This window comes from Emys orbicularis, chromosome 1, assembly GCF_028017835.1.
Source record: "Emys orbicularis isolate rEmyOrb1 chromosome 1, rEmyOrb1.hap1, whole genome shotgun sequence".
NCBI classification, from domain to species: Eukaryota; Metazoa; Chordata; order Testudines; family Emydidae; genus Emys; species Emys orbicularis.
This window is the reverse complement of record NC_088683.1, coordinates 45,379,277-45,393,729: the sequence shown is the minus strand read 5'-3', so window position 1 is coordinate 45,393,729 and position 14,453 is coordinate 45,379,277. Positions and strand designations below refer to the sequence as shown.

The 14,453-nt window shown below is 41.1% G+C and overlaps 1 protein-coding gene across 1 annotated transcript in view; it reads right to left on the bottom strand.

Moving 5' to 3' along the window:
• The window catches only part of LOC135873048 (V-type proton ATPase subunit S1-like), an 84,677-nt gene that overhangs the window by 60,224 nt on the left and 10,000 nt on the right, over positions 1 to 14,453 (bottom strand). The window contains exon 2 of the mRNA XM_065397523.1: positions 11,436 to 11,562. Coding sequence (XP_065253595.1) covers positions 11,436 to 11,530 — 95 coding nt within the window. The 5' untranslated portion in view covers positions 11,531 to 11,562. The remainder of the gene's footprint in view (positions 1 to 11,435; positions 11,563 to 14,453) is intronic.

The following is a 14,453-nucleotide window of genomic DNA, read 5'->3' as shown; positions in this document are numbered from 1 at the left end:
TGGCTAAGACTCAACTTGGGAAGCAAGCTGCTATATCTGATTTGTGGGCAAAACTAAAACTACTGTTCTTTGGTGCCAGATTTCTTCTTGAATTTAACATACTTACCTGGAAACAAAGAGTAACCAGAACCAGAGGAAGATGTGCAGATCCACACAGAGGATCAGTTGTGGTGATGATGATGGCACTTTTAGAGAGGAGAATTCAGAAACTGTGTCCTAATCATCAATACCATTACCTCTAGCACTTCATGCAGACGCAGAACCAATTACTGAAGGGATGCGAGGAGGAGCATGAACACAGGGAAGCTGATGAGGAAAGGCTGAAAATAGATTTGTGGCCAGGAGGTGAAGCAGTAAGTTGACTCATTGTTCCATTGTGGCTAAGGCTAACAGGCTGCCATTGAAAGTCCAATTTCCCTGTAGTAGCATCCTCTATCAGAATCTTTCATCTGGTCTCTGTGGATTTCTACTGGAGGACCCGTAACACCAAAGAACCATGAGACAAATAGACTCAATTGTTTTATGCCAAAAGTTGGTTGCCAACTGGAATCAGTAAGAATGTATTGAAAATTTTCAGCTGGAATTTCCACTATTTAATTCCCACTAAACTGCTTGCATAGTGCAGTCAGACACCCTGGCATTATACAATGGATAGAATTCATGCTAAGTTACTAATATTTTGGCATCACATGAACACTCATGAGATAAGATCTTTTAAAGTGAAGGTGGCTTTGCAATGATAAAATGCATAAATATGTTTTCTCATAGGTTCTTCAATATTGAAACAACCACTTTTGCAGAAACTTCTTGGGAAAAAAAATTACTTTTTCAGAAGTATGAAATCATCCAGAATAAAAAATGGTAAAAGCTTTCATGCAACGCTCTATGAAAGCATTTACAATACATTTGCTCACCTCTAATAGCAGAGAGAGAGAGAAATAGGTGACTGCCTATTCAGTTTTAAAACCAACTAATAAGAATAGATACAGACGGAAGTGGCATTATATTTTAAAACATTATTTGTCACCTGGTTTTGCAAAACTAAAACCAGGAACAGCTTAGATCTTTCATGTTTTATCAAAGATCTGGGGGTTTGGATAAATTATCCTAGATTTGCCTATTTATTATATTTAGTGAAACCATTTGTTTTATAGAAGTATCATAGGTAGGTACGTAGGCAGCTATTTGGTAAAATATTATACATATTAGAAAAGTATATTTTCAATACAGAGGTAATGATGACACCTTGCTCTTTTAATACTCCAATACTTCACATTGTTCTGCTTCGGTGCAGAACTCTATGGAAAATCTGGCCCTAAATGACTTGTCTGAGGCAGTGGTGGCCAACCTGAGCCTGAGAAGGAGCCAGAATTTACCAATGTACATTGCCAAAGAGCCACAGTAATACGTCAGCAGCCCCCCACCCCCACCAGCTCTCCTCCCCGCTCCCAGCGCCTCCCACTCACCGGCAGCCCCGCCGATCAGTGCCTCCCCCTCCCTCCCTGCACCTCCTGATTAACTGTTTCGTGGTGTGCAGGAGGCTCAGGGGGGGGGGGAGGAGCGAGGGCACTGCAGGCTCAGGGGAGGGGACGAGAAGGGGTGGAGTGGGGGAAGGGCTTGTGGCAGAGTCAGGGGTTGAGCAGTGAGCACCCCCCGGACCATTGGAAAGTTGGCGCCTGTAGCTCCAGCCCAGGAATCGGTGCCTATACAAGGAGCTGCATATTAACTTCTGAAGAGCTGCGTGTGGCTCCGGAGCCACAGGTTGGCCATCCCTGGTCTAAGGTAATACTGCAACTCTGGAAAAAACAGGAGTAGAACCTCAATCTTGCATCTTCCAGTCATATGCTTTAACCACTAAACCATGATAAATCAGTGTTCTTAGCCTGAATCAAATGAGTTCCATTGTAATGAACAACAGATGCACAATTTAGTATTTATTCAGCCTGCTATTATTGATTGTAATCTGAGCCACAGGTGAATATGAGAGCATAATTTTTTAATCGAGAACTGTTGCAAGGAGAATCCTTTCAGAGTCAGTGCCTTTCATGGGTGAAAATACTTTGGGTGTTCTGCCAGAATGGAGCTGAGATACTGGCAGTCAGGAAGAAGAGTAGTCAGCTGAGAATATATTTCACTGTTGATTGCCAGTCGAAAGCAAACTATATTTCTCTGTAAGGCTTCCCAAAGTTTTGTGAGGCGTCAACTCAGGGCAGTGGAGACAGTAAATTTATTATTATTATTATTATTTATTTGGGAGCTCTTACCATTTGATATTTTCATATGCATGTTAAACCTCTTCATTTGTGCTTTGAAATTCATATTAACGAATATGCAGAAAGCCCAAGAGCTTAGAAATTGCTTCAGAGGTATGCTTGGAATTTTCAGAGACGGCAAACCCCATGATCTCAGCATCAGCCTTAAATATAAACTTTTAAAACAGCAGGGAAAGCCCCAAGGATTCACAATTATTATTCATATAGAGTTTTAGTGCCTCAGCTCAATACTGAACCTCTGAATTTTTTACATTTATATCAGCAAGATACAGCATTAAAATATTAAGGAAACTGATTACAGATTAATTTACGCAAAATTAGTAAATGGCATGTCTGAGGGCAGGGAGAAAGGACTGCAAATGTTTTAACAATTACTTTACAGCAAATCAAACAGTAGTTTAAAATCAGTTTCCCAAACAGCATTGGCAAAACTGTACAAAATAAATATTCACAGGATTATTCCAGAGCTTTAACATCTGCAATTAATTGAAAAATACATGACACAGGAAACATTAGAAAATTAATTTAGATTCTAAATCAGCATGGTAAAAATTGGTGGGTTTATTTTTTGTTTAGCTCAACACAGAAACAATACAAAGATGCTGGGAAGTTAATAAGCCCATTTTAAAATATGGCAGTGTTGGAAAGGCTCACCATTCTTAGGCACTGCTCCTTTGATAGTTTTATGAGTTGGTGGGGCACCTTTTCTAAGATGATTTAGATTCTGAACAGTGAACTTCGATAACCCCAGCATCATCGCCGGAAATACAATCTACATAGGTTGGTTCTTATCTCTCCTGTTACTTCATTTTATTACATGTATTTCCACTTACAGTGGTGTGTGTGTGTGTGCGCGCGCGCAGCACACACATGGACTGCCTCACAAACAGAGACTTAATAAAACTGTGGTCCTGGAAACTTTACAAGTAGACTAAAATCTTTTTAAGGGCACACTGAAGCCACCAGAGAGACTGCCATCAACTTCAGGTGCTGAATAAGTAACATTAGTTCATACCTTAATGTGAACATTTGTTTAATATTCACATTAACCATACAATTTGCCTGTTTATTTTAAATCTCTTAATTTCAGTTGGCTGTGTGTGTTTACATATTTTACTGTCTGATTAAAGAAGGGGTGGGGAATAAGGCTCAGACGCCCTGCTGCCACCGCCAGGGTGTAGCACAAGCCTGCAGGGGATGGGTAGAGGAAGGAGTGCTAAGCCTGCAGTTTGCTTCCCCCTCCCACTATCTCCACAGACATCCTGAACAGCCTGAATGTACAGTTTGGTTCTGTGATGGCACAGTGAGGTATACAAGGATATTATCTGATCTGTCTTCTCTCTAGGGCCAGCTTGAATTTGGACTGTGGTTTTAGTGGAAGCAAAGATTTCAATAAACCCTGTATCTTGGTCTGGGAGGAGGATAGACTATGATTTAATAAGGCTTTTACATCTCTGACTTATGATCCTATATACTCTTTGTAACTTACAGATAAAATCATTTTTAGAGTTTATTTTTTCATTTGTCTTTTTCAATCAGCAGGAGATTATTAGGCAAGCAATGATATTTTTGCCCCGTGCATCAGAACTAAGCAAGACCATAGCTAGTTAATAAAATTTCACTAGGAACCTGTAAATACAATCACTAGATATCAAGTTCACATGTCACCAGTGCTAATGGCAGAGGCAGAATGAAAATTAACGACTAATGGACCAGAATTTCAAAAAGGTACCGAAGCATCTTATTGTACGATATCACCATGGCAGCTGGATACTTTTATAGGTGAAAGAATACATTTGGAGTGGCACCCAACAACGGTCTGATACAAAATGTAATCTTACAGTGGAGCATATTTGATTCTTCTGAGAAAAAACATCCCCAAGGAAACTAAGGGATTTCTCAACTTCTTTGTATTCACAGTATCACTTCCCTATGGCTATAAGTCAGAGAAGGTTTCCCTTTAAACTTCTCACAACTATAAGAAAAACTATTATTTTAGTGCCGGGCCTTAACTCTCGCTCGAAGTCATTTATAACACTGGTCTACAATTTTTGAGAAGTCGTCTGCTTCAGAGATAAAATGTGCTATTTATTATGTATTTTGATGTGCTGAATTCAAATATGACAATTAAAACAACTGATTGGCTACTGTTTCTAAGATATTTAAGTTTTTACATTGTATGTCTATGTATATTGTGTAGATAGTAGAGTTTGAATCATAAATTGTAAACCTAGGTCTTTTCATGTGTTTATGGTTGCTTTACATGCTAATATTTCACCTGTCCTGTTTATGTAACACTTTAAAAATCAGCCAAAGGGTTATATAAATAACATTTATTATGAAAAAAAAGGCAAAAAACTATTATGTACATAGGTTAGTCCTATTCAGTGTCTACTCGGCGCTTCTTGGCTTGTCTCTTGTATTCATTAAATGGAGCATCTCTTGTCACTGTCCAGCAATAGTCTGCAAGCATTGATGGGCTCCATTTGCCCTGATAGCGTTTCTCCATTGTTGCAATGTCCTGGTGAAATCGCTCGCCGTGCTCGTCGCTCACTGCTCCCCAGTTCGGTGGAAAAAATCTAGATGAGAGTGCAAAAAATGTATCTTTAGTGACATGTTGCAACCAAGGCTTTTGTATGCCTTGAGGAGGTTTTCCACCAACAACCTGTAGTTGTCTGCCTTGTTGTTTCCGAGAAAATTTATTGACACTAACTGGAAGGCTTTCCATGCCGTCTTTTCCTTGCCACGCAGTGCATGGTCAAATGCATCATCTCGAAGAAGTTCACGAATCTGAGGACCAACAAAGACACCTTCCTTTATCTTAGCTTCACTTAACCTTGGAAATTTTCCACGGAGGTACTTGAAAGCTGCTTGTGTTTTGTCAATGGCCTTGACAAAGTTCTTCATCAGACCCAGCTTGATGTGTAAGGGTGGTAACAAAATCTTCCTTGATTCAACAAGTGGTGGATGCTGAACACTTTTCCTCCCAGGCTCCAATGACTGTCGGAGTGGCCAATCTTTCTTGATGTAGTGGGAATCTCTTGCACGACTATCCCATTCGCAGAGAAAACAGCAGTACTTTGTGTATCCAGTCTGCAGACCAAGCAAGAGAGCAACAACCTTCAAATCGCCACAAAGCTGCCACTGATGTTGGTCATAGTTTATGCACCTCAAAAGTTGTTTCATGTTGTCATAGGTTTCCTTCATATGGACTGCATGACCAACTGGAATTGATGGCAAAACACTGCCATTATGCAGTAAAACAGCTTTAAGACTCGTCTTCGATGAATCAATGAACAGTCTCCACTCATCTGGATCGTGAACGATGTTGAGGGCTGCCATCACACCATCAATGTTGTTGCAGGCTACAAGATCACCTTCCATGAAGAAGAATGGGACAAGATCCTTTTGACGGTCACGGAACATGACCCTAACATCACCTGCCAGGAGATTCCACTGCTGTAGTCTGGAGCCCAACAGCTCTGCCTTACTCTTGGGTAGTTCCAAATCCCTGACAAGGTCATTCAGTTCACCTTGTGTTATGAGGTGTGGTTCAGAGGAGGAGGATGGGAGAAAATGTGGGTCCTGTGACATTGATGGTTCAGGACCAGAAGTTTCATCCTCTTCCTCGTCTGACTCAAGTGAGAATGATTCTGGTGCATCAGGAACCGGCAGTCCTTCTCCGTGGGGTACTGGGCGTATAGCTGATGGAATGTTTGGATAATGCACAGTCCACTTTTTCTTCTTTGACACACCTTTCCCAACTGGAGGCACCATGCAGAAGTAACAATTGCTGGTATGATCTGTTGGCTCTCTCCAAATCATTGGCACTGCAAAAGGCATAGATTTCCTTTTCCTGTTCAACCACTGGCGAAGATTTGTTGCACAAGTGTTGCAGCATATGTGTGGGGCCCACCTCTTGTCCTGATCTCCAATTTTGCAGCCAAAATAAAGGTGATAGGCTTTCTTAACCATAGTGGTTATACTGCGCTTTTGTGATGCAAAAGTCACTTCATCACAAACATAGCAGAAGTTATCTGCACTGTTCACACAAGTACGAGGCATCTCTGCTCACTTTGGCTAAACAGAAATGTGTTCCTTTGCAAAATCAAACACTGACAAATATGAGAGCACGACACTGTATGATTTCTAGAGCTGATATAGGGCAATTTGTTCAGCAGAGTGATGTAAGCTTCGTTATGATTGCATCATCCATGACTTCTAGGAATAACATGATGCAATTCATATCATGTATGACGCAATACCAGCTTCAGATTGCATCATTCATTCTTTGCCTAAAAAGCAAGTACTGTCCAAACCCAGTCATAGATTTATTCATAGATCCAGTCAAAGATGTATTTTAGTCATTTCTGGTTTAAATTGAGATCCCTTCCCTTTATAACTCACTTATCCTCCGCCATTCCCAAGTCAAGGGTCGTCTATACTGTCCCAATAGCATATCTTGAAAACTAGAGCCAATCAACAATTTTAAGCATCATTTTCATTCTCAGTGACCCAGAATTAGTAAAGTTTGACTACATTTATTTCAGAAGCATTTTGGCTGTAGAGCAGTGTAATCTGCATTCACTGTACAAAGAGTCTCCTCCGGTCTCGGCATAATGCTGGGTGGTTATTGGAAAATGTGAAATGTTTTCACTGACTGTAAGCAAAGAACATTCCTATGACAAGATGCACTTGGCTTTACAATTTTGGTGAAATCCATGTCATTGCAGCACCTAAGCTATTCCTACCTCATCTTTCTCTAAGATTGCTGTTAGAAATACTAGGATGTTGTCAAATTGTTTATATGCATTATAGAAGAGACCATTTTTAATGTATTGAAGTTACAGTAAGGATTGGTGTTAAATGCATTTTATACTTTGCACACTGTGTACATTTGGAATTTCAGGTTTCTCAGATCAGTGTATAGTGTCTGACATTAGAATAGCTTTCATAGAAAGGCTTCCATGTAATCTGACATAAGAGAGATTTTGAAATGTGTTACTAATTATTGCTAGTGCTTTACAAAGATTAATATTTTTCATAACATCCGTGTGAAACGGGTACAATAAGTTTTATTAGGCTCAATCCTGCTCCACTTGAAGGCAAGGATAATTTTGCCATTGATTTCAATGAGAGTAAGAAATGGACCCACTGACACCATTTTACAGATGAGGAAACTGAGACAGAGAGAAGCGACTTCCTCAAGAGCACAGAAAGATTCAGTGTCAGTGATGGATTTACAGCTCAGCCATTGCTGCCTCCTAATCTTGCTTACTTCATACTACTAAACCCTAGTATACTTTTAAATGTAGATCTTATCAAATGGTACTTGAAGGGATGCTGATCACAACTCAACATCCTTACTCAACTACTGTCTACACTCGCCTTAAGATTTTATTTGTTTTAATGTTTTTATTTGGAAATAGTTGGTTGCATCAATATGGTTAGTTACCAGTTTAAAAAAAATACTTGAACTCTTAATCTGTGCGTCCCAATGTGCGTTGGTTAAGGACACGGGCCAAATTCTGCTCTCAGTTACACCAGTGTAAGTGAGAGCAGAATATGGCTCACAGCACAGTCCATCACCATTATATATAGAAGTTTTTGCTTGGGTCAAATTCCACTCTCAGATAGCTGTGTACAGCTCCTATTGAAGATAATTTGATTTTTGTATGTTTAGCCCCAGGGCAGCATTTGGCTCTCACTCATTTTAAGGGCTCATGCCCTTTGCAGAGTTTACTCATTGACAGAAGGGGGTAAATCCCCTGGTCTTTCAGTGAGCACTTTGGGTGATAAAATTTAGGAACAATTAAAATTAAACTAACCCTCCCCCCCCCCAAAGAATTACCCACTGCCAAAACAAAGCTAATGAGCTGCAAAGGAAGATTATCACAGAAGAGAAGAACAGGCTAGAGAGGTAACACAAAAAGATTCAATTTTAAAGTTGGCTACTGCAGGTGCGGTTCACCATATAAAAGAGCATATGGAGCCAGGATAAATTCCTGATTACTCTTTCCAAACTTGTAACCGGCAGAGTGGTTGTGAATGGGTCCACTTCCTAACATGGAATATTCACTCATTCTAGAGGTGGAGGGAGGGGTATCAAAACAGCAGAAAATGACGAGCATGGCTTTTTACATCTCCATGTTTACAGCCACCAGCTCTGTGCCCACCATTCCTTCCCTAAAATGTGATTTTTTTTTAAACCAAGTGAAGATTGGAATGATAAATAAAACCCTTTAAAACATCTGCTTTTCTATTTCTTCTGGATTGTGTTCACAGACCCGTCATGGTCAAACCTTTATGGAAAAATCTTGCAGAAACTAAAGGAATGAAACCACCAAGATTCTATAGAACTAATTATAAAACCTATTGCACAACTGGTGTTAATTTGAACAGATTTGATTTTAAAGGGCCACTGAAATATGTTCAGTCCCAAATGTTATAAACCATGTCATATTCCAGTAGTTTCATATTCAGTTAATGAGCGCCCCTTTCCTTGGTTTAGTTTTAATATCTTTGGGGCTTAGAGTAATAAAAACCTGTTACTCTTGGTTTAAGGTTCAAACAAAGCTGTGCAGAAGAACCATAACTGCAGTGTTTAAAACCAGAATTATGAACAGAGATATCCAGGAAAGCTTTCGTTATTAGAAAGTTCCTCTTTTAAAATACTGCATGTAGAATTTGGAGCCAAGCGTATACAACAATGTCCCTTTCATGCAAACCAAAGTTACTGCTGCTTCTGCTTTATTTTTTTAAACTAATATACATCTGTTATTTACTTCATTTGCATTCACCAAGAAATAATTTCTCCCACACCAAACATTGCATTTTCAAAATGCAAAAGGTCATGGATATAGGTACATTTCCTCCTGAAAAAGTTGTAGGCATATAAACATGAAGCTGGTTTCACTACATTGCCTGCCTGATTTTCTTGCTGTTGATCCTGAATAAACTGTATTGAACAAGTTGCTAACTGCTTGCTAGTGAAAAGTTTGTTTTCATTACTACTATGAACTCTTGCTTTCTGAACACTCCTTCCCTTGCAATAACTTTTGTTTAAACACAACAACAGCACCACCTTGTTTATACTGACAACAGATGCAGTGTTTACAAGAAATAAAAAGCAGGACAAAGGAGACATGGATTCATTTTTCAGTAATTTAGGAACATTTTTGTCTTAAAAAATGAACTATTGCCCAAATCTACTTTTCTTTTCAATACACAATTTTAGATCTCTTCCAGTTGTCTATTTTAAAGATTCATACATTAGTCAACTTCTACTACCTCCAATGTAGTACAAGCTCCTGAAATTAAAGATTCATCTTTTACTTTCCTTCAGAAAAGAAAACACAAAGCTAACTAATTTAATTTCATTCTCTGTAGTTACATCTGCATTTTTCCTACACCTCTACTCCCCAGGGACCAAAGGTGCAATTTCCACAGATGCCTTAGTGTAGTACTGACATTTATCAAGTGTGGTGATAATCAGTAATGTTATAAAAGACACAATGACCAAAACACATTTGAGAGAGAAACAGCACAAAATTTCACACACTCACATCTGTCTTCAAATGCAATCCCTCTACTGCCTTCATCTCCACAGTATCACATTTCACAGAATGAAAGGGCATCAAAGAACTCTATATTGAAACAGCATTTTGCACAGAGAGATATTCATTGCACTGAAAAGCGTATAATTAAAACCCTGAATTTACATAGTATACTATTTCTGCATAAACTTACTCGTTTCTCAAAACGAAAGTAAATTAAGAGGCAAATGCAAATAAAATCAAGACACCTTTCCACAAAGAACCCTTATTCAATCTGTCACATCTTGAGTCAGCCCTGTACTCTCTCACAGAACACAAAGGTGGTCAAATGTACTCAGGGGAAGGGCTGCTCCATCTCTGAGAGGAGTTTTAACTTTAAGAACTCATGGTTGTAAAGAAGGGGACTGAATTTCTTGCAAGGATTCCAGGCCTACCACTGGCAGCAACGTAGATCAGTGATGTCATGAAGCTAATAAGAGCAAGGCAAAGAGAGTCATTAGGAAATAGTTTGAAAATAACTTGGATGAACTTTATTACATTTCAAGCATGGTCAGATGGATGGTTATTATTATTTACATCACAGTGCCTAGAGGCCACAACTGAGTTCAGGGGGCCTGTTTTGCTAGGCATCATACATACATATGTACATAGAATAAAAGTCTCTGCCCTGCAGGATTTACAATCTAAATAGACAAGACAAAGGAAGTAAGGCACAGAGATTAAGTGATTTATACAGGCCTAAAGTCAGACAGCAAGTCTGTCTACGGTACAACAGGTCAATTGTTAACTTTGTCCTCCAGAATAGCCTCCTTCATCCTTGCTTAGATCTGGTTCAGAAGTGGCTTGTGACCTTGCAAGTCCTTTTGGATTCTTTCTTTGAAGTCTCTCACTTGTCAGGTTCAAAAGTCTCATGACCTCCTAAGTACATTCAAATCCTTCATATTCAAGCATCTTCCATGCACTTTCAAAACCAAACCAGTATGATGCCACAAGTTCTACTAACCATCTGACATAATGCACACTGTAACATGTGTTCTTTTACATGCAAAAAAAAGCTACATTAAAAACAACATTAAGGTGCAAAATCAGGCACTCAAAAGTTAGGAAATACCAGAATTACGATTGTCTGTATAACCTTAATTCAACCTCCTTGTGTGTATGCATTATGATACAGTCTTTAATACATCTTCTTCTTAGTGTATGCAAAACATGCCTCTGGTGGCACATGACCAGGATTTATCACCGAATTTGGTCTGCTGGTTGGATCATTAGCTTCCCCGGTTCAGGTCGGGTACTGACAGGGAGTGCAACGTGAATGCTGATCCATGCCCTACTTTAATGACATAAAGTATCATAGAATATCATAGTATCCTAGAATCATAGGACTTGAAGGAACTTCAAGATGTCTTCTAGTCCAGTCCCCTGGACTCAAGGCAGGACTTAGTATTATCTAGACCATAGTGTCTCATATATTGTACATTGGATCATGGTCTCGGGAAGGGCAGAGCAGACATGATCATATGTGATTTGTTGTACACACACACACACACACACTTGTTCTGGTAAAGCAACTGCATAAAGACTGCTAGATGTTTTAATTTCTCACCTGTGAGTTGACCAGAGCAGCATAGGTACATGGTCCACAGACAGAGCCAATTTGAGCAGCACAGCGAGGGAGTAGAACAGCCGGACTAGGGCCATGATCCCACTCAGGTTAGTATATGACTGACTAGCTGCAAAGAAAAAAACTGAACATAAGAACATAAGCTGGATTTTCCAGTTTAATCTGCAGTATCTGGATACAGCTAGAAAACTGGTTGGGCCGGTTTTATGTCAACAATATAAACATTCAAAACATCCATTTCATTATGTCAAACAACGGTGCTAGAATTTTTGAATAACTTTCAGTGCTGCCGTGGAAATGGCCCATGAACTGTACATGCCTAGGGTTACCATACGTCCGATTTTTCCCGGACATGTCCGGCTTTTCGGCAATCAAACCCCCGTCCGGGGGGAATTGCCAAAAGGCCGAACATGTCCGGGAAAATGCCGGCCGGGCACTTCCCCTCCCGCGGCTGCTCTGCTCCTCCCCTGACTCTTCAGCTCTGTTTAAGAGCCGAGCTGCCCGAGCGCTATGGGCTTCAGGCAGCCCCCTTGCCTCCGGATCCTGCGCCCCCGGCCGGGCACTTCCCCTCCCGGGCTCCGGGGGCGCAGGGTCCGGAAGCAAGGGGGCTGCCCGAAGCCGGTAGCGCTCGGGCAGCTCGGCTCTTAAACAGAGCCGAAGAGTCAGGGGAGGAGCAGAGCCTCCGGCCGCGGCTTCGGGCTTCCCCCATGCCTCCGGACCCTGCGCCGCCAGAGCCCGGGAGGGGAAGTGCCCGGCCGGGGGCGCAGGGTCCGGAGGCATGGGGGCTGCCTGAAGCCCGAGCGCTACTGGCTTCACGGTTTGCCGGGCAGCCTCCAGACCCTGCGCCCCCGGCTGGGCGCTTCCCCTCCCAGGCTCCAGCTGCGCTGGGGAAGCGCCGGCCGGGGGCGCAGGGTCTGGGGGCTGCCCGGCAAACCATGAAGCCGGTAGCGCTCGGGCAGCCCTTTTCGCGTGGCTGGGAGTGGGAGGGAGGAGGGGGCGGAGTTAGGGCGGGGTTGGGCCGGGGAAGGGGCGGAGTTGGGGCGGGGCTGGGGTGGGAAATGGGCGGGGCCAGGGCCCCGTGGAGGGTCCTCTTTTTTTATTTGTTATATATGGTAACCCTATACATGCCTTGAATCCATACACAGACCTCTTAACAGATCGTTCCTCAGTACAGTGTTCATGAGGCCCAAATTTATTCCAGACCCACTGTTTTCTCACTCACTATTACTGTAATTTATTAGTTAATTAATAACTGAATTATTAAACCCTGAAATGGAGTTTATAGAAAACTTTCCTCACGTTGAAGAAAAAGAATCCCATATATTTCCATTTTCTTCCTCTACTATTTATTACCATGTCCCCAAGCTTTTCACTGATTGTAGAAGCTGGTGTCACACACAGGTGTTGGCAGGTTTGAAAGCTGCAGTATATCTAGACATTGCAGCTTCCAGCAAGGAGAAAGAGAGTAAGAAAGTGATGAGATTGGAACTTAACTAAAACATGGAATTGTTTAATTATCCTTTACTGGGGAAGATGCTGATCCATAAATCAAGAATGGCAAAAGTCAAACCAAATTACAATGTTCTCAGGACCTGGTATGACTTAAATACCTTAAAAACCAAATAGAAGATTAGAATGGTTATAGGAATTTCTTCTACCCCATCATCACAAGCCTCTGGTTTCTTTCTTTTTTAAATGCTGCCCCTGCCCCCTTCAATGACAGAGCTGCAGCCAAGTCATGCTTCTGCATTTGAGAGTCACCTTGTTAGGTAGTATCATGTGCACTATAGGCATGCATGGGACTTTCCAATCAGAATAAAAGATGTGGTCCCAGCTTTTAGTAGGTTATGAGCGCAATTACATCAAGGACCCAACAGAAAATGACAACAGACCATCGAGAGCAGCCAGGGGGAAAGGGCAGGGGACAAGTTATCAGTAAATGCAAGAAGGAGAACTAGTCTTGGAGAGGGCAATTTTTGCCATGCAGAGCAAATCATGGGGCTGAGTAGTTGTGAAAGCTCCTTGTGGGTTATTTTGGTGGTTTAAACATTCATTTAATATTCACTTTAACTATTTGAAATTCTGGATTTGGTGGATTATTGATAAAAGGCTTCCAAGAAGGAGAGGGTTGAATGGAAAGCAGGATGGAGGGAGAAAGAAGCAGGAGGAGTAATAGGCCCAAAGCATAAGAAACAGCATGAAGAAGGTGGGAGAGTGATTCTGGGGGAAACTATTGGGAAGAGGAAGGGAAGCTTGAGTGGAGTGGAGTGGAGTGAAGTGAAGTAAATAAGGGTCCGTCAGAATGTGAGCTGAAGTTGTACAGAGCTCTAAAGGTAAGCCCCAGTGTCTTGAATCCATGTGACTCACTCGATTTAGTGTACTGTTTATTGTTGCACAGTTTATGTATAATGTAAGGCAATTTGTTCATATGCTAGTGTAAAATCAGCTGTGATACAAGAGGAAAGCTACATTAAAAAAAACAGCAAACCTCCTTGTCTCTTACACTCTATGCCCTCTTACTTTTATCTTTTAGGCCTTTACCCCCCTACCCCACCCCCCCGGCAGCTTTTACCACCTTCCATTTCCTGAAGTGATGGGTTGGCTGTGAATTATAACAACAGAATAGTGCAGATCAGTGTAAGGCAGGGCAAGTGAGCCAATGCAAGACTAAATGGGAGAGAGGGAAGAACTGGAGCTTTCAGAGAAGAATTTAGTACAAGCTCAAGAAGTTCAGTCAGAGCAAGCAAAGTACTCAGTTGGCTCTAGGAATGGACAACCTCTCGCTGGTTCTGACTAGGCTGAGCAAATGTATTTTTCGGTTCATTGGGCCAAACTGAAATATCTGAAAATATTCCAGTTTGATTTGAACCAAAATCTATTTTTCTTGAAACAAAAACTTGAAAAAATCTCTTTTCAAGTCAATTCAATGGTTTGAGTCAACTGAAAACAATTTTTTTGACTTTTTCTATTGATTCAGACATTTTGAATATTTTTCACTCT